This window comes from Apodemus sylvaticus, chromosome 12, assembly GCF_947179515.1.
Source record: "Apodemus sylvaticus chromosome 12, mApoSyl1.1, whole genome shotgun sequence".
In the NCBI taxonomy this organism is placed as follows: Eukaryota; Metazoa; Chordata; class Mammalia; order Rodentia; family Muridae; genus Apodemus; species Apodemus sylvaticus.
This window is the reverse complement of record NC_067483.1, coordinates 46,050,481-46,072,895: the sequence shown is the minus strand read 5'-3', so window position 1 is coordinate 46,072,895 and position 22,415 is coordinate 46,050,481. Positions and strand designations below refer to the sequence as shown.

At 36.0% G+C, this 22,415-nt stretch overlaps 2 protein-coding genes across 7 annotated transcripts in view; both read right to left on the bottom strand.

Annotated features, from left to right (window-relative positions):
* The window catches only part of Aspm (assembly factor for spindle microtubules), a 44,836-nt gene extending 40,336 nt beyond the window's left edge, over positions 1-4,500 (bottom strand). Inside the window, exons 1-3 of the mRNA XM_052200777.1 lie at positions 3,438-4,500; positions 1,602-1,745; positions 4-1,447 (exon numbers count right to left, since the gene is read on the bottom strand). Coding sequence (XP_052056737.1) covers positions 4-1,447; positions 1,602-1,745; positions 3,438-3,710 — 1,861 coding nt within the window. The 5' untranslated portion in view covers positions 3,711-4,500. The remainder of the gene's footprint in view (positions 1-3; positions 1,448-1,601; positions 1,746-3,437) is intronic.
* Positions 4,501-7,010: 2,510 nt separating this feature from the next.
* The window catches only part of Zbtb41 (zinc finger and BTB domain containing 41), a 30,856-nt gene continuing 15,451 nt past the window's right edge, over positions 7,011-22,415 (bottom strand). For all 6 annotated transcript variants that reach the window (XM_052200779.1, XM_052200780.1, XM_052200778.1 and 3 more), the window contains exons 6-11: positions 21,151-21,280; positions 19,772-19,867; positions 18,392-18,498; positions 17,032-17,137; positions 15,805-15,893; positions 7,011-11,552 (exon numbers count right to left, since the gene is read on the bottom strand). In XM_052200779.1, the coding sequence (XP_052056739.1) occupies positions 10,897-11,552; positions 15,805-15,893; positions 17,032-17,137; positions 18,392-18,498; positions 19,772-19,867; positions 21,151-21,280 (1,184 nt within the window). In that variant the 3' untranslated portion in view covers positions 7,011-10,896. The remainder of the gene's footprint in view (positions 11,553-15,804; positions 15,894-17,031; positions 17,138-18,391; positions 18,499-19,771; positions 19,868-21,150; positions 21,281-22,415) is intronic.

Genomic DNA, 22,415 nt, shown 5'->3' with positions numbered 1-22,415 from the left:
TACCGGCTTTCTTCTTCAGGCCTGACCGTTCCAAGCTGCTTACGCGCTTTGAGGTGAGCGCTTCTTTCTTTGTGGTTCTTACAACAGTTGATGGTGTAGATTGCAGAGGAGAAAAATGGATTCGTTTGATTTCACACACGTCCATCCATTCTGCAACTGCTGGCTTTCCATGTGTGTCCTCCACTGTTCCGCTGCTCTTTCTTTTCCGAGCAACTACAGCAGCTGAAGGTGTTACTTCAGCCCTGTAACTTGGAGGCTTACTCACTACTGGCTCCACGATTGGCAGAGCTGGATGAAAACCTTTCTCCCTTAGGTTATCCACTTCTTTTCTACATTCACCTACTAGACCTTCAAGACATCTTTTGGCGTTTGGTTTATTAATCTCAGGTAGCTTTTCTCTGGCATTGGTGGGCTTTCTTTTTGTAACAGTGGCAGAAAGAATTGGGCGTCTCCTTTTTGGTTGTTTGCTCTGGTTACAAAAAGCATCTTGAAGCTCAGAAATCTTGGGCTTTTGCTTTGTAAAAGTGTAGTCATGTGACTTCATTTCTATGGGGTTTTGTTTTTCAAATCTACTGCTGGGAGTTTGTGCATGCAGACACTCAGGGTTATATGCCAAACCTTCATTTATTCTCCAATCCTGAGAAGTTTTATTTGACGATGCTGATAATTTACCCATTTGCTGACCTACGTGGACCATGTTATCCTTTCCAAATTGTGTTGGAGACAAAACAGGATTGACTGATTCTAAGTTTAGACCTTTTTTAAGTCCATAATTATCATTTAAAAAAGAATCTGGGCTTAAGATTGGTTGGCAAACTTCATGTCTAGTTTGGGGTTCCAGACATACAGAGTCTAAGGGATCTTTCCTAAATGTATCTGAGAAAACATTTTTCACTGGTTTCAGGCCATTATCAGATGTACAGCTGTTGTTCACAAAAGAATCTGGACTTAGAAAATGTATCTGGGTGTGAGTACTATTCAAAGGTGAAGAACAGTTTGGGACAAGCCTGAGTTTACTATCCCCTTCACTTTGGTGACTGACACTAATGGGATTAATAAAAGTTTCATTTGCGACTTCCTCATTAAAATCAAATTTTTTTGAAATGCTGGCATCTTGTACTTTTAAGTTTTGTGCATTTTCAGGTCCCTGAAGAGATGAACAGGCAGGAGGCCCGCGGCCACACAGTGGCAAGCAGCTCTCACTCTGGCATTCTCTAATGGGGCTAACAGAGGATGTGGGCACTTTGTTTTCTTCAAGGGGGAAAGAACTGTTTTCTGTTGGGGAACAGCACTCACTCATAGCCAGATTTTCACAAGGCTGCAGTGGGTTCCTAATTCTGTCTTTTTGTGAAATAGTAAATGATTCATTAAAATTCTGGTTTTTGGAAGTCCTTTTTGTATGTTTTGAAGAGGCTGGAATCTTCCTACTGGTATTCCAAAGACTTCTCTGTAAAAATAAATGAAATATGCTAAAAAAGTTGCAAACTGTTCTCAATTAGTTTTAAATAAGCGGTGTTACATGTCACTTCATGCCTCCCCACTAAAGCATTTGTACACGACAAACACTTCCTTCCAGTAAATCACAGTGATTAAAACCTTACCTTTTTCTGCCTATGCTCTTCTGCATTTCCTAGTAATATAGCCTGGTGCTTCAGAAAATCATTTACAAGAAATGTCACAATCTCCCTTACTCCCCCTTCTTTCAATGGTGTCCAGGTAACAGAAATGGTGATTTTTTCTTTAGGCTGTAATCAGAAGAACGCATTATAAGTTATTATGGTAATATAATTAATAATAGCCAAATGCACTATATACATAACTTAGAATAGATTGATAACTGTTATCATACCCTAATAGAGTTAATTATTTTTCCTTCATTTCCAACACTCCTTCATTATAAGAAAAAAGCCATTAGCAATAAAAGTCCACAACAAAATAAAATTATAAATATAATAAAAACTATAAAACTGTAATAAAATCCAATTGCACAAAACCAGAAGAACTGATAATCTACAAATCATTTAAATTGAGTGGCTTTTAAAATGTAATGGCAGGGGCTCAGGAGCTAACTCAGTGGTAAAGTGTGTGCTTGGACAAGCCTAAGATGCCATGTGTGGAATGGAACTTGTTTAAGTGAAAAGGATAAGCTATTCTTGAAAAGTAGAAACTATAGATTTTTAAACCAGCTGATTAACAATATTAACAGAATTTCCCCTCTACAAGCCAAAATATCTTTCCATAGACAGAAAACCAGGCAGTTGTTCATCAAAGGGAGGGCAATGGTTTCTTAAGTGTTGGGACTCCAGATGATGCAACCAACCAACCTCGGATTAGCCTTTCCCCTGAGGACATCCTTACTGGTTAGTAGGCAGTGTGTGCAGGGCTCCCTCAGCGAACTGTTTCCACAGCTTTAGAGATTCTCATTGAAAAAGACACAGTAATCCCAGTCAGAATGAAACATTTTAAGACTACAAGAACACCAAAGGAAAAGGAAAAAAAAAAAAAGAGTAAACTACAAAGGTTGCCTGCACTTCACAGTACAATTCTGAGGTTGCTTTAGGGGTTGGGCTGTGGATATTTAAACAAAACAGTTTTTTCATTATCGCAACAGAAATGGAGTTCCACTGAGTCCAAATATATGAAAAACAAAATGTATATTAAAATGGCTGAAAGGAAGCAGTTAGAAAACTTCCAAAAAAAAAAAAAAAAGGTGGGGGATGCCTTTAATCCCAGCACTTGGAAGGCAGAGGCAGGGGGATTTCTAAGCTAGCCTGGTCTACAGAGTGATGAGTTCCAGGGCAGCTAGGACTACACAGAGCAACCCTGTCGCAAAAAAACAAACAAACAAATTTTTTTTCATCAATGTAAAACAGGGAATGTTAAAGAGTACCATCTTTAGAAACTCAAACCGTTTTGCAGCATCTGCCAAAAGTCTATTTAAAACGCTTGTCTGTTTAACAGAAACTTTCTGAAATGCTTCTAGGGATGGCAGGTGCACGCGCTTTCATTCATCATCCCAAGCAAGTTACTGCCCACTTTCGCCAAACCATATAATGCCAACGCCGGTCGACTGAGTTGACTTGGTGCTGGGGTCTTGCTCTCTCCTAGTCCCACTTCTGCAGAGGGTGTCTCGGGGTCGAAAGGAAGAGCGGATTTGGTATCGGGTCTAGCTCTTTCCCAGCCTCACTTCAGCAGAGGGCGCCCCACCCACCTCCCATCCCTGGTCAAGTCAAGTCAAGGTCCTGGAGTCCTGTTTTATCCCTGCCCTACCCTGCAAGAAGAGCGTCCCAAGATCAAAACAGGAAGCAGACTTGGTGTTGGAGTCCCATTATCTCCTAGCCCCACCGTGAAGACTGGGAGCTGATTCAGGTCTTCTCGGAGTTTCTTGCTACACCCCAAGATGACGCCACCCACGGGGACCTGCCCCTCGCTCCTACCTTCAGCTCGCAGCGGTTCCGCGACACGCTGAAGCCCTGGCCTGCGGCGCGCAGCAGCGACAGCTCCACATGCACAGGCTCCTCGTGCGGGTTATGCAGGACCAGAGACCGGGTCCGCGACGTGCCCACGCGGACATCCCCGAAGCAGAGGAAGGGAATAGGGCAGAAGTGGCTGAGCAACAGCACCGGCGGAGACGTATCCTCGGCCGCGGGATCGCGGCGCGCGCGCCGCCCGCTCTCCTCCGAGCAGAAAGCCGTCTGCACCGTCGCCATGGCAGCCGCCCGCGCCGGGCAGTCAGGTACCCGCTGTCCGGGTCCCGCAGGCTTCCGGGAAGCCAAGACCTAGGACAAAGATCAGAAGGCCAGAGGTGTCCCCGCAACTCCAGGGCAAGCAGCCTAGCCGCTTTTGCTCAGTTCAAATATCTCGCCTCCACCAATGGGGAGCGCCCGGAACCCTCGCTAGCGGACCAATCAGTGAGGAAAAACCCAAATCACTAAAGAGCCAATGAGCGAGCGAGAACGCCTGGCCAATGAGGAGGCGGCGCCTTGTTTAAACGTTGGCGGGGTTGTCAGGGTTACTAGGAGCAAAAATAAAAAGGCAACAAACTTCCTTGACTCAAAGAGACCGTCTGCAAGTACAGAAATCGCCCTTGATGTTTTAAACACGTTCCGGTGAAGAAAAGAAAATCATAACTGTGTCCAACCCACTGCTGCATGCGGTCTTGAATAGCTGAGTGCAACTTGTGAACAAATCCCTGGAAAGAAATGGCAAGCTCAACTGGTCCTAGGCAAGGCTGAGTAACTAATTAGAACACATCAGTGATAGTGGAGGGGTTAGAATGTTGGCGGTCAAGTCCAATAAATAATTACTGGGGAACAGCTAGCTAGTCTTAATAGCCATGTCTACTATCCTTCCTAAGTTACCTAACATCTTTGTGACCATTGTGTAAAATAGTTGTATGTAGAAATACAGTACTGGCTTCCAACCATGTATTCCAAAACTGACTACTGCCAGCATCTGAGGCTATAACGGGGTTCCCTATTGCCTTAGCACACATACCTAATCTTTCTATGTACTGGAAAAGTGCCATTAAATATTGTAAAAAAAAAAAAATGTCATTAACTTGTTACTACCTTCGAACATGGAATTTGGAATAAAATTATATCTGTGTCCATAGGCCACTGTTTTTCATATGTGACCTCTAAATTCTCTCATAAAATGGAACCGGGGTGAGGGTTTTCATTCTGTGTCAACAAACAACACTGTAATATTTTTTTTCTAGTAACTTGTGTGGTTTACCAGCATTGTGTCACTATGTCAGAAAGCCTGGCAGTGACAGTGACTGTCACATATAACCAGACACAATTGTTAAATAAGCCAAGAAATATTTATATAAACCATGTCTTATCTGATATGTCTGTCCGGAATTAATCAGTTTTATGTTTCCTTGGCTGAACAGAGATGTAAAGACAACCGGTAGTAGGTTGTTGGGTTGTTTTGTGATTTTTTTTTTTAGACATGATCTTTCTTTGTAATAATCATAATCAATGCTGATGGCACACTGAAGACTGTAACAGAAATGGAGTCTGTCAGGTTGGGATGAGATCCTGCAGAGTCATTAAGTACCCTCCCCCAAAAAGCAGAGTGAATAACTGCAGAAATGAGGAGGTAGGAATGCCCACTCTTAGTAAGAGAATTTTGCTACACTTTAGAAGTCCCCAAAAGCAACATGACTACTTCAAAGTCATCTCTAATACTTGAATTTATATATGAAACACTGAAAAAATTAAGGCCCATTCATCTATACATTTAATATATATTTATATGTAAATATAACTTAAATAATATGTAATTTATTAGAATCATGCTTCAAAAATGTCCCCAAGATTCTTGGATTTGCATTTGCTCGTGGTTTTGACATTTTATAGACACTTGCAGAACATTGTACTCTGAAAATGTAATTTGAAAAAAACCTGGATGTGCTTTACTAGGACCAAAGAACTCTGTTTATTTTAAATATCAAAATAACACAAAGAACTAGTTTACTATGCAAGACCTCATCTACTCCTCACAACGAACTGAATCTTTACTATACATTTATATTTAAGAAACACGAGACAAACAAAATATCTACTAAACTCAAGACATTTTTCATACAGTGGAAAATAATGAATTTCCATATTTTAGATTTTCCTCTGTAATTGCTTTTAAAATTGTTCTTAATTCAAAACAAAAATTCCAATTAGAGACAGAAAACAAAGGCATTTCTATTTCAATATACACCATTTCTCCCTTAAACAGAACAGTTATGACAGAACTCAGAGCAGCTAAACACCCAGCTTTGGGCAATTCACCCTCATCAACTGTAATAGCTTTACTTACAAGAAGAAAAGTCTTGATTGTTAAAGGGATAAAGGAAGTTCGATAATCACACCATGGAACATTATTCAACTTTATACAAGCAGGAATATCAAACTGAGAGGCATAGTGACAATGAGATGTGCATGGGCTCTTCATTCAAGAGACTTTCGGAATCTCCAGCAGTAATGCAACATACTGAAATTGCTTAGCTTTACTTGAGAATTCAAAAGGTTTTTAGCTTTAACATTTGCTTCTCCAAATAACATCTTTAAATTCTCTCTAAATAAATGGCTTGGGGATCTTTCAAAGGTCACAGACTTAAGATCAATATACAGTAAGTTAAAACATGAATTAGTCTAACATAAGCACATCTTCCCTACCAAATCCTCCTCCTCCTCCCATCTTCCACACAATCAACCTATTCCCACTGCTTTTGTAATAGCGATCCACTTCCAAAGAAGCGTAAAACATATGGCGATATCAAAAGGAAAAGTACTGTAAGTAAAAATGTTATAAGAATCATGGAAAGACATCAAAAAAACAAAGAAAAAAAAACCCACAGAGATTACTAAAAGGAAAATGGGGAAAGAAATAAGTGGGATATGTAGAATTGTCTAGTTCCTACATGCTGTGTAGAAAATTATTCTCAATCCATTACTCACAAGAATAGCAGGTAACATATATAATTCTACTTAAACATTTAGAAACTGTACTTATTCCTTATGAAATAATGCATTTTCAGTCTTTTTAAATTTGGCACTAAATATGTCCAGACATGACTGTCGAAAAGTCGTGCTTCTTCCTGAGTCATCACTCAAGTCTGGTGTTGACTAGGACGCTGCCGCTCGCTAACAGCAGTTCTTCTCACACCACCAACCATGTTCCCTTCACGGAAAGTGAACTAAGTCTTCAGTGCAGAGCTGTGAGTTCATAGTCACAAGTTACATAAGAGGAGAGTAATCAGAGATAGAGTAACAAGAGGAACAGACGTACAATTCCTTCTGTTAGATTCTGCTAAACTTCTAGACAGGCTGAGGAGTGACTCCAGTAGCTATAAAAGCCATAGTACAAACTTAAAAGACATGTAAATTATAATAAAGACCGATGTCCACACTACCGCTTAATGTCATTTTTTCTAAGTTAACATAACACATAAAAGGCTGTTGCCCAGCCAGCAGGCAACAGGAATATTAAGACTCAGAACCAAAAAATAAAGCAAAATGAACAAGTCATTTATTTACCAGTACAATCTAGGCAACAGAGAAAAAATGCTACACAACTACACATCTCTGAAAAAGTACAAAGTATTCAATTCAATAAAGATGGTCTAAAAGGACACTCTTAACTAATGTTCAAAAACCTCTCCATAAATAATAAATTAGAGTGATATTGTAGGAAGAACATTCAAGCTCATAAACATACCAGGTTAGTTGTGTTTAGGTAACTTGTGATTGAGTGAAAAGCAATGGGTGGAACTGATTAGCCCTTAATATTTATAGTCACTCCATAAAGGTTTTTGACACTTTTTAGGGTTGAAAGAAAGCAGTGTACTTCCTTTATGCTACCATCACTTAAAAGGCAGTCAGTTTATTAAAGCACCAGTTTAAAATGGTAAATTTATTCCTCTTTTGCCCAGCAGTAAAGTTCTAAATTAAAAGTCTGCAAACTTTACTCCTTTTATAGTAGCTTGAAGGGACCTTGCTGGCATGAGGAACAACCCCTATGGTTAAGTGGTATTTTAGGCTGTCAAAACCAAAGAGATTTCTTATAAAAATAACCTCGACTTGATCTAAAAACAACAAAAAAACCCCTCTAAGGCAGAAATTATTTTTATAATGTAGTGTAAAATATAAGATTATTGAATAGTGTTTATTAAAAAACTGCATTCAACTAAACTGAGAGAAATGAGTATTCTCACTTGTAACTGGTTGGTCAGTATGAATGTTCCCAGAGTATTTTCCTCTACTTATTTTATACATATAAACACAAACATTTAATACTTTATCTCAGTATTCAAACTAACAATTTTTAAAATTCAGTATCCAAGGACTTCAGCTGTGCTTCTTTGGACAAATATATATAGTCAAACAACAACGAATTTAAATTCTTTTAAACTACTCAATACCTACTCAAAATCTTTGGTGCATTAAGTCAGAGTCAGTAAGTTAATAAATTTCTGCACTCAATAACTTATTCAATTTACAGATTAAGTGCTAATGTATCTATCAAAATTAATTTAAAACAATAAATTATACTCACAAAATAAAATATTCACAATGAGGCTAAACCTACTTGCAAGATTCAAAACATTAATCATAGTTACAAAACAATGATCTTAAAGTCATAAAAAGGTCAACTAAGAGTGGGGCCCATTTCTTAATTTTTGTGCCAACTTAAAATACTAATATACATTCAGTTTACTCAAATCCATGTTCTTATGTTTTTGGAAACTAGAGGGAACAGGTAATTTTTTCATTATTGAGGGTTTACTTATTTCTTCCTAAATACTATAACTGTCTACCTCCAGACTGCGTTAGGAACAAGAGAAGGAAGGACTTGCACACAGTAGGTATTTGTTAATGCTTGGTGTCTCCTCCTTCCATTAAGAGCAGTTCTGCCATGAGTAGAGTCAAAATGAGTCCTCTCTCTTTAAAATGGAAATACATCATTTCCTTTTTACTTCAAAACTGCTTACGAGGTTCAAATGAGATAACGTGAAGATGTTTTTGATAACAGACACTATTCCAGCTTGTCTACAATAATAGCTAAATACAATTATACAATTGTATGTCACTCTACATAAGAGCTATATTCTTAAAAAGTCCTATGTAAACCAATTCCTAAAATTAAGTCATATATTTAAAGTGTTAGAGTATCATTACTGAAAGAACCTTAAACACCTTCAAAACCCAAGGGAATAGTTCCACTGTGAAAATGTTGTACCCTCCGTTTCTGTCAAAATATACAATTTATCATGCACATAAATACATATATACCATTTGCCTTTTTTGATAAACCCAAATTTTTCTACATTAGCTTATCTCTAGAGCAAAGTACATTTCTAGGTGTGATGTTTTCATTTTAGTAAGATATTTAATTAAAAATCTTATCTGCCTTTCAGATAAAAATCACAAATCTGTACTCTTGACAATGATTTAAAAGTCTAGGACTCATAGTGCTCAGACACTAGCTCCATCATTAGTGTCCACAGAACACTTCCACACTAAGTAAGAATGCTTTAGCAATAAGAAATAATACAAAATTAAGTTCACTAGTCCAAAGACAATTACAACAACCAAACTTTGATAAGTGAGGCAAAGCTCAGGTTATCTTTACTATTTATATTATCTACTTTGGTTGATGCCTCAATTTGCAACGTGCTCTTGGAACATCAATATGGCAACTGTCCCTATAAAGTACCTTCATTCCTTAAGTGCTTAAACAGTTTCCTCCTTATGGATTGCATTTTATTCACTAAAAGTTCATTATTTTATTTGTGATATGTTTTCAAAACCCACAAGGGCCAGGCAAGACGTTACAGTTTACACACACACACACACACACACACACACACACACACAAAAGTGCTAAACGCAATTAGGAGTGTAAACAAATTGAAATAGAAAAAAATTTTTTAAACTGCCATTTTTCCAGTAGTTTCCATACAAACTGCATGTCAACAGTGAGTCAAGCCTGCCTGGTCTAAGCATCAGCAACTCCACAAAGTAAACCTCATCCTACATTAAGATGAAATTAACTTGAAAAAAAAATGCAAAGTGCACATCTCTAAAGGTATTTCACAATTCTGGCAGATTTTTTCTTCACTTAATCTGTGAAGTGCTGCTATAATTCCTATTTCCTTTCACCAAGACTTCAACCATTGCCTCATCCAAAAACAATGAAGAATAGAGACAAATCTCACACAGAAGCAAAAATAAAGATCTGGCTTAAGTGTCGATCTACACACCAACAGTAGCGAACTCTGCTGAAGATCACTGAGTTAAGGTAGGGCAAATTAGAGGACTGGTTTGGCACCTTTTCTGATAACTATATGTAAAATATATCGGTTCTGTTTCCCTGTATCAGTCATCCAACTGCGGTAGATGACATGCTAACTGCAAGACTTACTTGAACTGCCATCAACTTGGTTATACCTGTCCCTTCTTTATTCATGAGTAGGTGCTGACACGTGCTGTGAATATGGAGTATGTGCCAGAGACCAAATGCACATGTATACTGACGATATATGTAGGCAAAGCTGACATCTAATCGTTACAATATACTCAATTAGATAACATAATGCCTAGAGCTAAGTTTGTATTTATTACTTATCATAGTTGAGTACAGGTCCAATTATTTGGATTAAAATAACAATTTCATTTAGCATGCTAATCTTGAATTTGTTAGCTCTTGGATTTTGGCTTGTGAAAAACCCAAATATACTGACAACCTCCAAGTATCAACATTTTCTTACAAAAATATGTAAGAAATTTCAATAAATTTCTAAACTCAATTTTGAAAATCTGAATGAAATATTTAATTAGTATTAAATGTTTGCCATTATTGACATATGTTTACATTCCTTCCTATAGGCTACATGGTTCTTAAAACTTCATAGCAATATGGGAAATGGAGAAAATAGGTGATTAAAAGTAAATCCTTGGCTTGGGGCTCACACCTGTAATCCTAGCAATTGTTAGCTAAGGCAGAAAGTCTGTCACAAATTGAGGCTACCCTGGGCTACAAACTAAGACCCTGTCTCAAAAAAGAAAAGAAAAGAAAAGAGAAAAGAAAAGGAAAGGAAAAAAGTCCACTGATGATTTAAAAAAATATCTCCACCATTGTCAGCAGCTAATAATCTGAAATTTAAAAATTTAAAAATTAGTACTAGATGATCTTTTTAAAAAAAAATCATACTTGAAATATTATGTCAAAATGTGTCCAAGTATTCAGTCAATAGAAATAAACTTTTCTTGATTTGAAGATTCTGAAGACTTGAGAAATTAGAAAAAAAAAATGGGGAAAAAAATAGCAGCCTACTAATTCCAAAGCCAGTTGCTCTGGCTGTCGGCTTACAAACATCTATGGAATGTTTACTCATGAACGATGCTCACTACTGGACATATTCTGAACAGCAGTTGTGCTATCGAGGCCCAGTAATGTTCCAAGATAAGACGGTTCTCTAGGATCTAGCATCTGTTCAGGTCGGACAGGGTGAACTATATTTGCAGGCTGAGGAGTAAGAGTATATTTTTCCAGAAATGCTAAGTCTGCTGCGCGAGGATAATCAGTTGGCTGTGGCTGTGGAGACAGCATCTCATGGGACGACGTGGGAAGTGTGGTGGTGTGAGGCCCCAGATCGCTGGATGTGTCAGGCATTTGAACTGGGACCAATGTTACTGGAACACATACTTCTGCAGACACGTTCTGTAGCATAGTCTTGGCTTCCGACTGATAAACTTTGGGCTGGTCCAGATACTGTTTTGTTTCTGCTTGAAAGATCTTATCGTCAGATGAGTACTCTATTGGCAAAGACATGAGTTTTTCCTCAGAAGTACTGAGAGAATCATCAGGAGATTTTATCCCATGAACATGGTCAATGTGATACTTCAGCTTATCTTTCCGCTTAAATGTGGCATTGCAGTGTTGACAATTGAAAGGCCGGGCATCAGAGTGAATAACCAGGTGTTTTGTTAAAGTTTTCTTAATCCTAAATGACTGATTGCAAATTTGACACTTGTATGGTTTTTCACCTGAATGAACAAAAATAAAATTAATGTATAATATACTCACTTGATAAGATGGCAAATTTTAAGTAGCAAATTTATTACACGCATACCTGTAAAAACAGTAGTGTTTTATGCTATCATAAATGAAAACAGCCTATCAAACTCATAAAGCTAATGAATTAAACATCAAAATGATCTGGGCTTAAGGCCTGGATAAACCATTTACTAGCCAAGCCTCTAAGCCTGGTTCCCCTCCTGCAATATAGAACAACAATAGTTCCTACAAAGGAAATAACTTAAACAAATAGGGCTAAAGAGCTGCTTAGTCCTTGTCTCGGTACAATGTGCAGTGTGTGGTGAGCTTTATTATCACCATTGCTTCATCACTACTAAAAGAGACACATGAAAGGTTTATTAAACTCAAACACTTAATTTCCTTCTACCTCAAAGTTTTAAAACCCAAAACAGCCACTGATTAACTTGATCTTTTAAGGGTTAGAACAACAAAAGTAGTTAACTTTCATCTCCAGCAAGAGGTGAAAACTTTTAAAGTTCACTGGGGAAAAGAGTAAGAATGCCAAGTCTGTTTTGATCTTATGCAGTTCAGTTGTTACACTGTAGTTTTTTGCTTGTTTGTTTTTTATGAAAGAGCAAAAAACAAATAAACAAACATAAAAAAATTCTAGCACAGCCAAAATGCTAGGAAGAATAGTAACCCCATAAAGATATGTATGTTCTGATCCACAGAGGCTGTGACTTTGTTGCTTCACAGCAGAGAAGTTTTTAGTGTGTTTAAGGTTAAGACTTTGAAATGGGCAAATTAACTTGATTATCAACAGAGCCAAATAACTATGAAAAGCCTTGAAAGGCTGCTGATAGCTCAAAAAGGGTACATAAGATAGATATGGCAGCAGAACTAACTCCAAGTCCTGGGTCTGAAAATGGATGCTGAAAGCCACAAATGAAGGTAACTGCAGTTATCAGGCAGAGGTGGAGAATGGAACAGAGAGGGGAGAAGAGCAAATACCAACAGGGTCAAGCTTGGGCTCTGGGTGTGACAGAGGTACAGCACCTGCCTTGCAAGCCAAGGCCCAGGGTTTAAATCCAAGACAGGCACGTGCGCGTGCACACACACACACACACACACACACACACACGAAGCCCTTAGTTGTCATATGCACTATTAAAATAACAATAAAATTAAAATCTATACAACATAAGTAAAGAATAAAGAGACATTATAAGGCATGTCAGCATCCTGAAAAGTAGTGTTATCTATTTTTCTTGCAAAAGTAGACACTAATCTAGGAAAAAAAAAAAAAGTCACCCATGAAAACAAGCCAAAAAATCTAAACTCATTTTCACCAAAAAGATAAGTGAATAAATATAGTTAAGATTCCATAATATGAAATTCAGTCAGGGAAAATTAACTTCTGGTAATGTACTCAAAATAGCCAGCCATGTCTTTCAAGGATGTTACTCCCAAGGAATAGTGATAAAGGATGTCTCTAACACCCTAGTACTGCTCTATTTGACAAATTCACGTAAAAAAGAAGACTGGGCAGTTCTATAAGATTTGTACATTTTATAAACTACCATGAATAAAAGTAGTTTACAAGAACAATTCATGTTAAGGAAGGAAGGGAGGGAGGGAGGGAGGGAGGGAGGGAGGAAGGAAGGAAGGAAGGAAGGAAGGAAGGAAGGAAGGACGGACGGACAGACACACCCTAAAATCAATCCCTAAGCAGCTTGTCGCCCTTGTGCAAATTCTAACTATCCACTACATCCCAACAAGGCAACTGCTGAGGATATATACAACAAAATGGTTGAGAATAATTCATTTGTAAAAGAAAATCTGAAGAACTTCCCAACTAATTTCTCTGATTTTTATAGCTAAAAGCAAGATTTGAAGTAACTCATAGGAAAGAATGATAAATTCAAACTGAAAATGACCTATATTGTACCTTGTCTGCAGAAATGATATACTAACAGATCAGGAAAAGTTAGCAAGAAGATTTCAAAACCCAGTAACATGTACTAAATATTTTAAGACTAAAGAAAAAAATACAGAGAGTAAAACTGTTGATTATCTATATATGCATACATGTTCATGTGGGTACAGGTGTGTCAGAGTCAGAGTCAACCTCAGGTGTGTCTAACATGTCTTTGAGACAGAGTATCTGGCTTTAAGTTTTCCAAATAACCTAGGCTGGTTAGTCAGCAGCTCCAGGGACCTGCCTCTCTCCACCTACCCAAAACCATCTTACCCGGTAAAATGACAAAGTGGGTGCTTTGTATATGGGTTCTTAGAATGAAATTTGGGTCCTTCTGTGTGCAGGGCAAGGACATAACAATCTAATCGATCTCCCAGCCAAGACAACAAAATTTTTTGGTCAGCAAAAGGGTACTGTTGATTACTTCAATGAGGATGGTTAAATCTTCGTTTATCTATTATATCCTAAAATTAATTTTATGCCTATCATCTTATCTGAGTTTTTTTCAAAAAAATCTTCAATATTATCAACTATTCTATGTAATACTCAATTTTCACACACAGAATAGATGAAAAACTTCATTTTATGCAAAAATATGAATACTTATTTTTCAATTATATTCCAAATGCATTTGTATGCCTAAAATTGTATGTGAGTGTTTTTCTAAATAAATATTGAATTTTATCAAAAACTCTATGTAATCCTCAATTTTATCACGCATATGTTGTATGAAAATCTTCAGTTTTTTCAGATAATACCTATTCTTCACCATATCCTAGTTAAACCATACTATAAAACTACTACATACCTGGCAAGTCCTCAACACACAAATTTAGGAATGCTATTTCCTGGATAAGGATGCCCTACCCAGTAAACAGAGATCATGATTTCTGGAATGTAGGTTGATAATGGGAATGATAAGTTGATAAGGAATAATGTCATTTCAATGGTCATCATAAATTATAAACACTTAACAGTCGTGCAGAAACAAACCTGGGATGTGGATCTGGGAAACTAACCAATTTTTAGAAAAGTCACTTTGTCAAGTGCTCCTGAGGTCTCAGTAAGTCAAATCCAGACTGATGGCTGCTTTTATAGTTTTACTGAGCACAGATGCATGGAACTGGTAACACTGAACTTGTAACAATGCCTACAGCAACACAGTTATGTGACTATGGCAGAAACAGTCTGCTATCTATTTATTATCTGACTCTATAAAATACTGACATCTGCTTTAGATTGTTTCTTCCCCTTGCATTCCCATCATAGCTACAGTAGTTTTACTCTAAGACTGAGTGGAAGGACATCTCTACTTCCAATCAAGTATGAAATAGCCACATATAGCTCTTATCATTGGTCAAAATTGATTGCTATGAATTAAACCATCAACCACCTCAGCTTAAATTTTTGGGAGTTCTATTCGGTTTTTATTTATAACTGATAGGGGAAAAAATAGCATTGAAAGAGTTTCTCCAGTTTATACTCCTATGGATGCACTCCTAAAACTTTTTCAGTGGTAAGAGTTGTATCTGGCTATTTCATACTTGATTGGAATTAGAGATGTGCTTCCACCGGGTCAGAGTGGAAGCAATACAAGGGGAAGAAACAATCTAAAGCACCTGCAAGCATGGAATTTTGCTTTTAGCAGAATCATTGTATCTTTACTAGCTTTGGATTTAATTACCCGAATTTATTTCCATTCTAACATTCACAATATAATTACTTGTTTCTACCAGAGGTAGCAGTTCTAATAATAGAGAGTATAAAACAGAGCAATTTTAAGTGCATAAAAAAATCTTCTTGATTTAAGAAAAAATTAAAACTTTAAAATTTCTGTATGAGGGGAAATGAAATCAATGGACCCTATACTTCATTAGAAAGTGAGTGCGCTTGACACCCTGAAAGCAGAGTGTTACTAAAATGCCTAAAGGAACATGCACCTGTGTGAGAAAACCCAGACACTATGACTTAATGAGTCACCGCTCTTTTAAAAGAAAATAATGATACTAGAAGCCTGAGGAAACATTTCAAAGTTCACCCAGGAGAGTCACAGAGCCAAAGAAAGGGGAAGCACTGCAACACAGGCAAATTCTCTACAGAAAAGAATCTCCTAAATCTTCAAAACTGAGAAGAAAGCCAAAACACTGCTTATCCAATGACATGAATTTTAACAAATTAAAAAAAAAAGACTATATAAAAATTTGAGTCAAAAATAACACACCTAGATGTTTCATTATTAATAACTATGTAAAGTTATCAGCATCAGTACCCTTAAATATTACCTGAATGTGTCCGAAAATGCATTTCCAGACTTGATTTTCCTTTAAAAATCTTCTTACAAACATCACACTGATGAAACGTTGCTTTATATCTAAGAAAATAAATGGGTTCATTTATGAAATTTAACCAATAGTAAATATACCTGACAACACTGTGACTATACACTCAACTGTCATAACAATATATGTAACTGACAACACTGTAACTATACAAACAGCTGTCATAATAAATAACTGACAATACTGTGACTATACAGACAGCTGTTATAACAATTAAAATAACTGACAACACTGTGACTATACAGACAGCTATCATAACAATAAATATAACTGAAAACACTCTGACAATACAGACAGCTGTCACAACAATAAAAATAACTGACAACACTGTGACTATACAGACAGCTGTCATAACAATAAAGCTCACAGGTCTGAAGGATTCTCCAGTTATATTTAATTAAAGATTTAAAAAAAAATTTTGAGAATAAAACTTCAAAATGTTTTAACCCAACATTAATCAGTTATTAAATATACAAAGGAAAGAATACAGGCAAAAGAATAAAAACAACATACTTACTGAGCTACATGGCAAAAAGGGATAGGGCAAAAAACTTGTGGTAATAAAATTTTCTACATTCTTACGGAGATAATGATTACTAGACTGTAAAAATATACACTAAAAAGAGTGAGTTTCACCTTAAGTCAATTAATTAAGGAAACATACTGAGCCTGATTAAAAGAAACTAAAATAATCTCAATGTCTGCATTTATACAAGTTGACGTGGCTCTCATTAGTTCACCTAACAAATCTTACGAAAGGTTAAGAAGAAAGTAAACTTTATCCCTAAATAAAAAACAAATAAAATATGAATCCTTTGTTTTTACTATACGCACATATAAGCTATAGCTGGCCCAAAAGTTAACATAGTTAACAACATAGTGGAATGCCTAATACATATTAAGTTAATGTTAAATTCAAACTGTAATTGTCAGGTCTATGCCATCTGTGAAATGAGTAGCATTTAGGTGAAATCCAATTCCTGTCACTTCCTAGTCTTTGAATCGGGTACAGAGAGAGGGAGTAGTAGGGATAGTTCTTTAAAATTTTAGAGGAATATGGCAACCAAAGAAAGAGAGATGATTAACCTGACTAAATTAAACAGAACAAACAAAACAATCTAAATGCCCTCCATCAGGCATTTAGAAGAGGAAAGAGGCTCGTGCACTCACTTCTGCCACACCTTCTCTCCCAGATGCACACTTTTGTAATGAACAGTGAGGTGATCCCTGCGACCGAAGCACTTTCCACACTCTTCACACTGATGAGCCTTCTCGCCTAAAAACAAAGGCCCACATACTTTTTTATCATAATAAGCATTTAAGCTTTATTTTCCTCCTTTTCTCTACAGAAATAATGACCAAACAGTAAGATCATTTGATGAAAAATTTACTAGAAATACAAAGCTATCCTTTAAGCTGGGCCATTTCTTAAATAGCACTTATGCAATTATCTTTCCCAAAGAATCTATGCGTAATTTCATGATGGGATGTTTTGATCACATGGAAAAGAAATTAGTAACTTTCTGTGGTAGACATCTAACTTTTCCTTTCAATATAAGAGAACAAGATAAAAATTACTTCAAACGTAAGGTATTGATTAGAAATACATCTAGATATAAAACACCTTGAATGATCATACATTAAAGTCAGATGAGCTACTTAACTACATAGAAAAGGGACCTGAACATTTCTAGATCTTTGTATTTTAATATAGATTCATCTATGGAGATTTCTTAAATTTGCAATGAACCAAAATATAAATATAATGGAAAATCCAGTTGATTATCTATTATTATACATCCAAACAAAGGTTGATCTTTAAACATCTCAGTACCAATGTGCAATTAATGCATATGACTTCTAGAAATACAAATTTAGTCTTCCCTTACCTGAAATGAAAATGTGTAATCGCAATTAAAACCTCGTAAGTAACGATGGCTACAATTTGCCTGGATGTGATCATTAAGAAACCTATCTTTACACTTTATATTTAAGGAATGTTTTAATAATGATGGTAATCACCTGTTCTACTGTGTTCATAGAGATGGCATTCCATTACTGCACTCACATAGTTGGATCTATTAACACTTCCTGAACATCAATGTGAGATGAAAATCCCCAGAGCATAAAAATTATAATGTAAAGATCTGAAAAATTGGTCAGGATTATAAAAGTATTCTTTTCTAAACATAAGGCTCAAAATCCAGCACAACAAAAATTTTAACACACTGTTATAATAATGTCCTTTTAATACACCAAATTTTCACCAGCTTCTCAAATATAATCACAGTGAGAAATGTGTGATTCTTTCTCCAGTATTAGTGCATGAATCAGCATAATAAGCAAATTATTCAAAACTAAACTTTAAAATTTCAGTAAAGATAAAATTATTTTGCTACTTTCAGATGCTTTTACAGAAAGGATTTAAAACCAGGATTATGAAGGGGTGATCAACAAATGTCAAACTACTAAAAACTAGCTAGTATAAACAGAAAGCATTTAGGAAACAGCAATACAAAGTACAACTTACCTGAATGTATTTTTTTGTGCTTTGTAAGGTGATCATGGCGAATAAATGTTTTCCCACATTCATCACACTCATATCTTTTATCATCATGATGCACTCGTAAGTGAAGCCTACAGATATAGGAACAGAAACTGCTGAAACTGCTATAGAAAGAAAACACTTGATTTTGAATAAATGATGAAAAGAATGAAATCAGTCTGCCTGCCCAACCACTGTCACATATCATCTGCTCTGCATCAATGCCTTTTCCTGCCCCATCTTTTAAACAAGGATCTCAGGTTTCTGTTCACCTTTCTGAAAGAGCACTTTGAAATGTGCACACACCACACAGTTCTAGACACTCCTGAGTACTTGAATCTTTGATCTGCCTCACCAACTCGACCAAACTTTTGGGGTGCTATGGTCTGAGTCTCAAGGATATATTTCAGGAATTAGAATCAGACAAATGGGTAAGTATACAAATAAGTACACAATGACAGCTACTTACAGCAACCAAATAAGTGAGGATTATACTCCTCTGCAAAACTAATACCATACATAAACTGATAGCTGATAAATCACAGTATTTTAAAAGACCTAACTGATAAAAATTACATTTTTACTACTTTCTTTTACACTAAAGAATGGTGCTTCAAATTTAAAGATAAACAACAAAGGGTTTAGGTTATTTAAATTTTACCTAGGTTGAATCCTTTTTACTCCCACAAAGCTCTTGTATACCAAAGAGAAAGGAAGAGCTTTCCTTATTAAGTTTCTAAAACATGTCTTGATTTTACATTAACTAAATCTCTTCATGATTAAAGAGACAACAAATGAAACTATGATCATTAAAGACAAAAGACTACAATTTTAGAGCTCATTAATAAAAAATTAAAATTATACATATTTCTTAGTAAATACTACCTGTATAGAGGGAAATTTCCACATGTTCAGAACCTTCAGTTATACTTATTCAGATAAAAACACTTAAGTAAGTAACAATGCACATATGGCCATCTAACTGAGAATTCCAGAGTTCTTAATCTTATTCTATTTTCACATTAAATCATCCTTCTATAACAAAGGATGAGAAAACACTCAAAGCTTGAGACACCATAGTTTTAACACTACTTTCTCTCAAAGACAAGTAATTCAATGTTTAAATAATGAGAGCTCAATAAGGGTTTGGTAAAGTTAGTAATGATGAAAATTCAGGATTTTATATGCAGAATGAAGATAATCAAAGTAGTAGAAACAAAAGTCTAGTCAGTAACATGCTTTCCCTAAATACATACTTTAAGTCTAAGAATGGCTCAAATTAAACAAAGCACTTATAGTAAAATAAAACCAAAGCCAGCCTGTAATTTTATATCATTTAATACAAGGGCAGGGAAGTTAACTTACCTGTATGAGCTTCCATGACGAAAACTTTGCCCACAGATACTACAAAGATGAGGTTTTTCTCCACTATGTATTCTCAAATGTTCTTTCAAAGTAGTTCTGTGTTTAAAAAAAAAAAATTAAACACATTATATATTCCAGAATCCTTAATCTTACATTCTATAATATAGATACATACATTATATTCAATTCATTTAATGCAAATGTACATACTAAATACAGATATCAAATTTCTTACTACAATGGAGAGTTACAGTTTAACCATTACTTCAGCAGGTACTTGACCAGAAAACCTGTAGTTCTAATAATCTGAATTTTTCTACAAACCTCAAGGGCTAAAAGAATGGACAAAATTACTGAGGGAGAGAGAAGTGCTCCAGACTTCTGCTGGCTTTTTTAGTCACCCTGACTTGGTTTTCAAGTCAGTCCCCTATAAGGTGACTTCAATAGGCAGACCACGAACTGGATTGCTGCCAGCAGATGGTGCTAGTCTACAAGAGCCACTGGCACCAGACAAGTGAAAGGAGATTGTACCCAGCTCTGTGGAAAATACCCTGCACAGGATTATGTATATAAACAGCTTATGTATATAAACAGAAAAGTATCTTTCTTTATTGTTTTTCTTTTTTGACTTTTAGCTTTTTGAATTTATATAAAGTTCTATAAGGGGAAAATAAGTTTCTAATTTTCTAACCTGTAATGATTTTATATTAAGTACCACAATGATTTCCCAACTCCCCTACCATATTCATAATTCATATTATTAAATCAGCATTGCTAATTCTAAGTTTAGGTCATGAAGCTTAATTACACTGAAGGTTTTCATTTTTGCATAGTGTTTCACAATGTAATTCCAGTGACAAGTTTATAGTCATCCTGCTTTGGCTTCCTAGCATTGGGGGTCCCAGGTCTGTGTCATTAAGCTTGGCTTCAAAATTACACAAAAGTTGCATCTGTTCTTCAAGAACAGCATTAAGCATATGCTCACGTCAGGAAGCAGACATTGCCATACTGTCAAATGTCTCGCTCATCTCACTCTCCTCTCTCCTCACAAACAAGCTCTTATATTTAAGTTTTACTTCTCTCACACACACTCTATTATACAAGGCAGCACTGGCTTTTGAAAGCTGAGTTGTCACATAGTCCTGACAATGTTGCCACTGTAATTAGATCACCAAGGGTCCAAAGGTAGCACAGACAGGACCTGCAGATGGAATCCACCTGCAATGTTAAGAGTTCACAAGGCCATCCTGACATGCCAGTAGATGAAGTAACAAATAAATGGGATATAGTAAGCCAATCATCCAAATTTCTATAGCCCTTATTAATAAGTTATACCATATAAAAGAGCTTCAACCTTCTGAGTATGCAAGTAACTTTACCTTTCTCGTACTGACTTCCCACAAATAAAGCAAGTCCATTTTCTCTTTCCACCATGAGTACATTCTATATGGCGTTTTAAATTTCCAGTGTCATTGAATTGACGACCACATATATCACATGGAAAGGGTCCTTAAAAAAAAAAAAACAGCACGTATTTGAAATTTACAGATAGATATTATTCAATAGAGGTACCACAAATTTGTTCCTACCACCATCAGGCATGGAGGCAAATCCTTAGTAGTCAGAAATTATGTTTTTATATTCTTTTCCCCTCTAAGTTGTTTATTCCTGAAAGGCATTTCTAGACCTTAGGCCCAAGTACAAGGTTTTACATCTAATAAATATTTAAGTTTTGAATATTCTAATGTGTTCATTAACTGAACTGGACAATTTCTAGTTTTAAACTAAACTGAATCAAAATAGAAAATACTATATGCACAATTTCTATAAGAAGCAGCAGTGGGAACTTTTGAAAAAATTTAAAAAATGAACAGTTCATAATTTGAAAATAACCTTTTTATTTATCAGTAACACAGAACGATTTATCAGTAACACTGAGAAAACAGCGTGACACATTTCCGCCCATTCTTACAAAACTAAACTCACACTTGTCAGTGACTCACCATAACACAATGACCTGGTTCTAAATTCTACTATTTACTGAAAAAGTAACTGGAAACAGTAAGTCCTACAGAATACTGAGGTAAAACAAAACCATGGTAAAAGGTGCATGGCAAACACAGCTTAAGGGAACTACTTGAAGGATGGTAGTTCAAATTTTGCACAATTTGTCAAAAAAATTTACACAAATTGACATAGGAATGACAATGAATTAATAACAACAATATAAGTACAAGATTGAGAATCTGGACATGGATTCAGAAACTACTTAAAAGCAAATCTGGTCCATGGACATCAGACATTTCTATATTCAAAATGAGATAAGACTAAAAGCTATACTACTAGTAAGTATGCTAAACATATTCTTATTGAAAATGTATATTTCTTTGACAGTGGAATTTGAATGTATTATTTATTAACTCATTCAACAAATATTTATTGTCACCTTCTAAGTACCATGTGAACTCCTTCCGCCATTACCTGCACTGAGGAAAGAAAAGGTCTCTAAACAGTTGGGAAAGCAAAGGCAGTATTTGTACAGTTGAAAATAAAGTCATGAGATGTACAGCCAACATGAGCGTACATGGCAAGCACAAGTTAAGTGAAGCCTTAACCATCTGCTCATAAGTCCTGGGAGCCTACA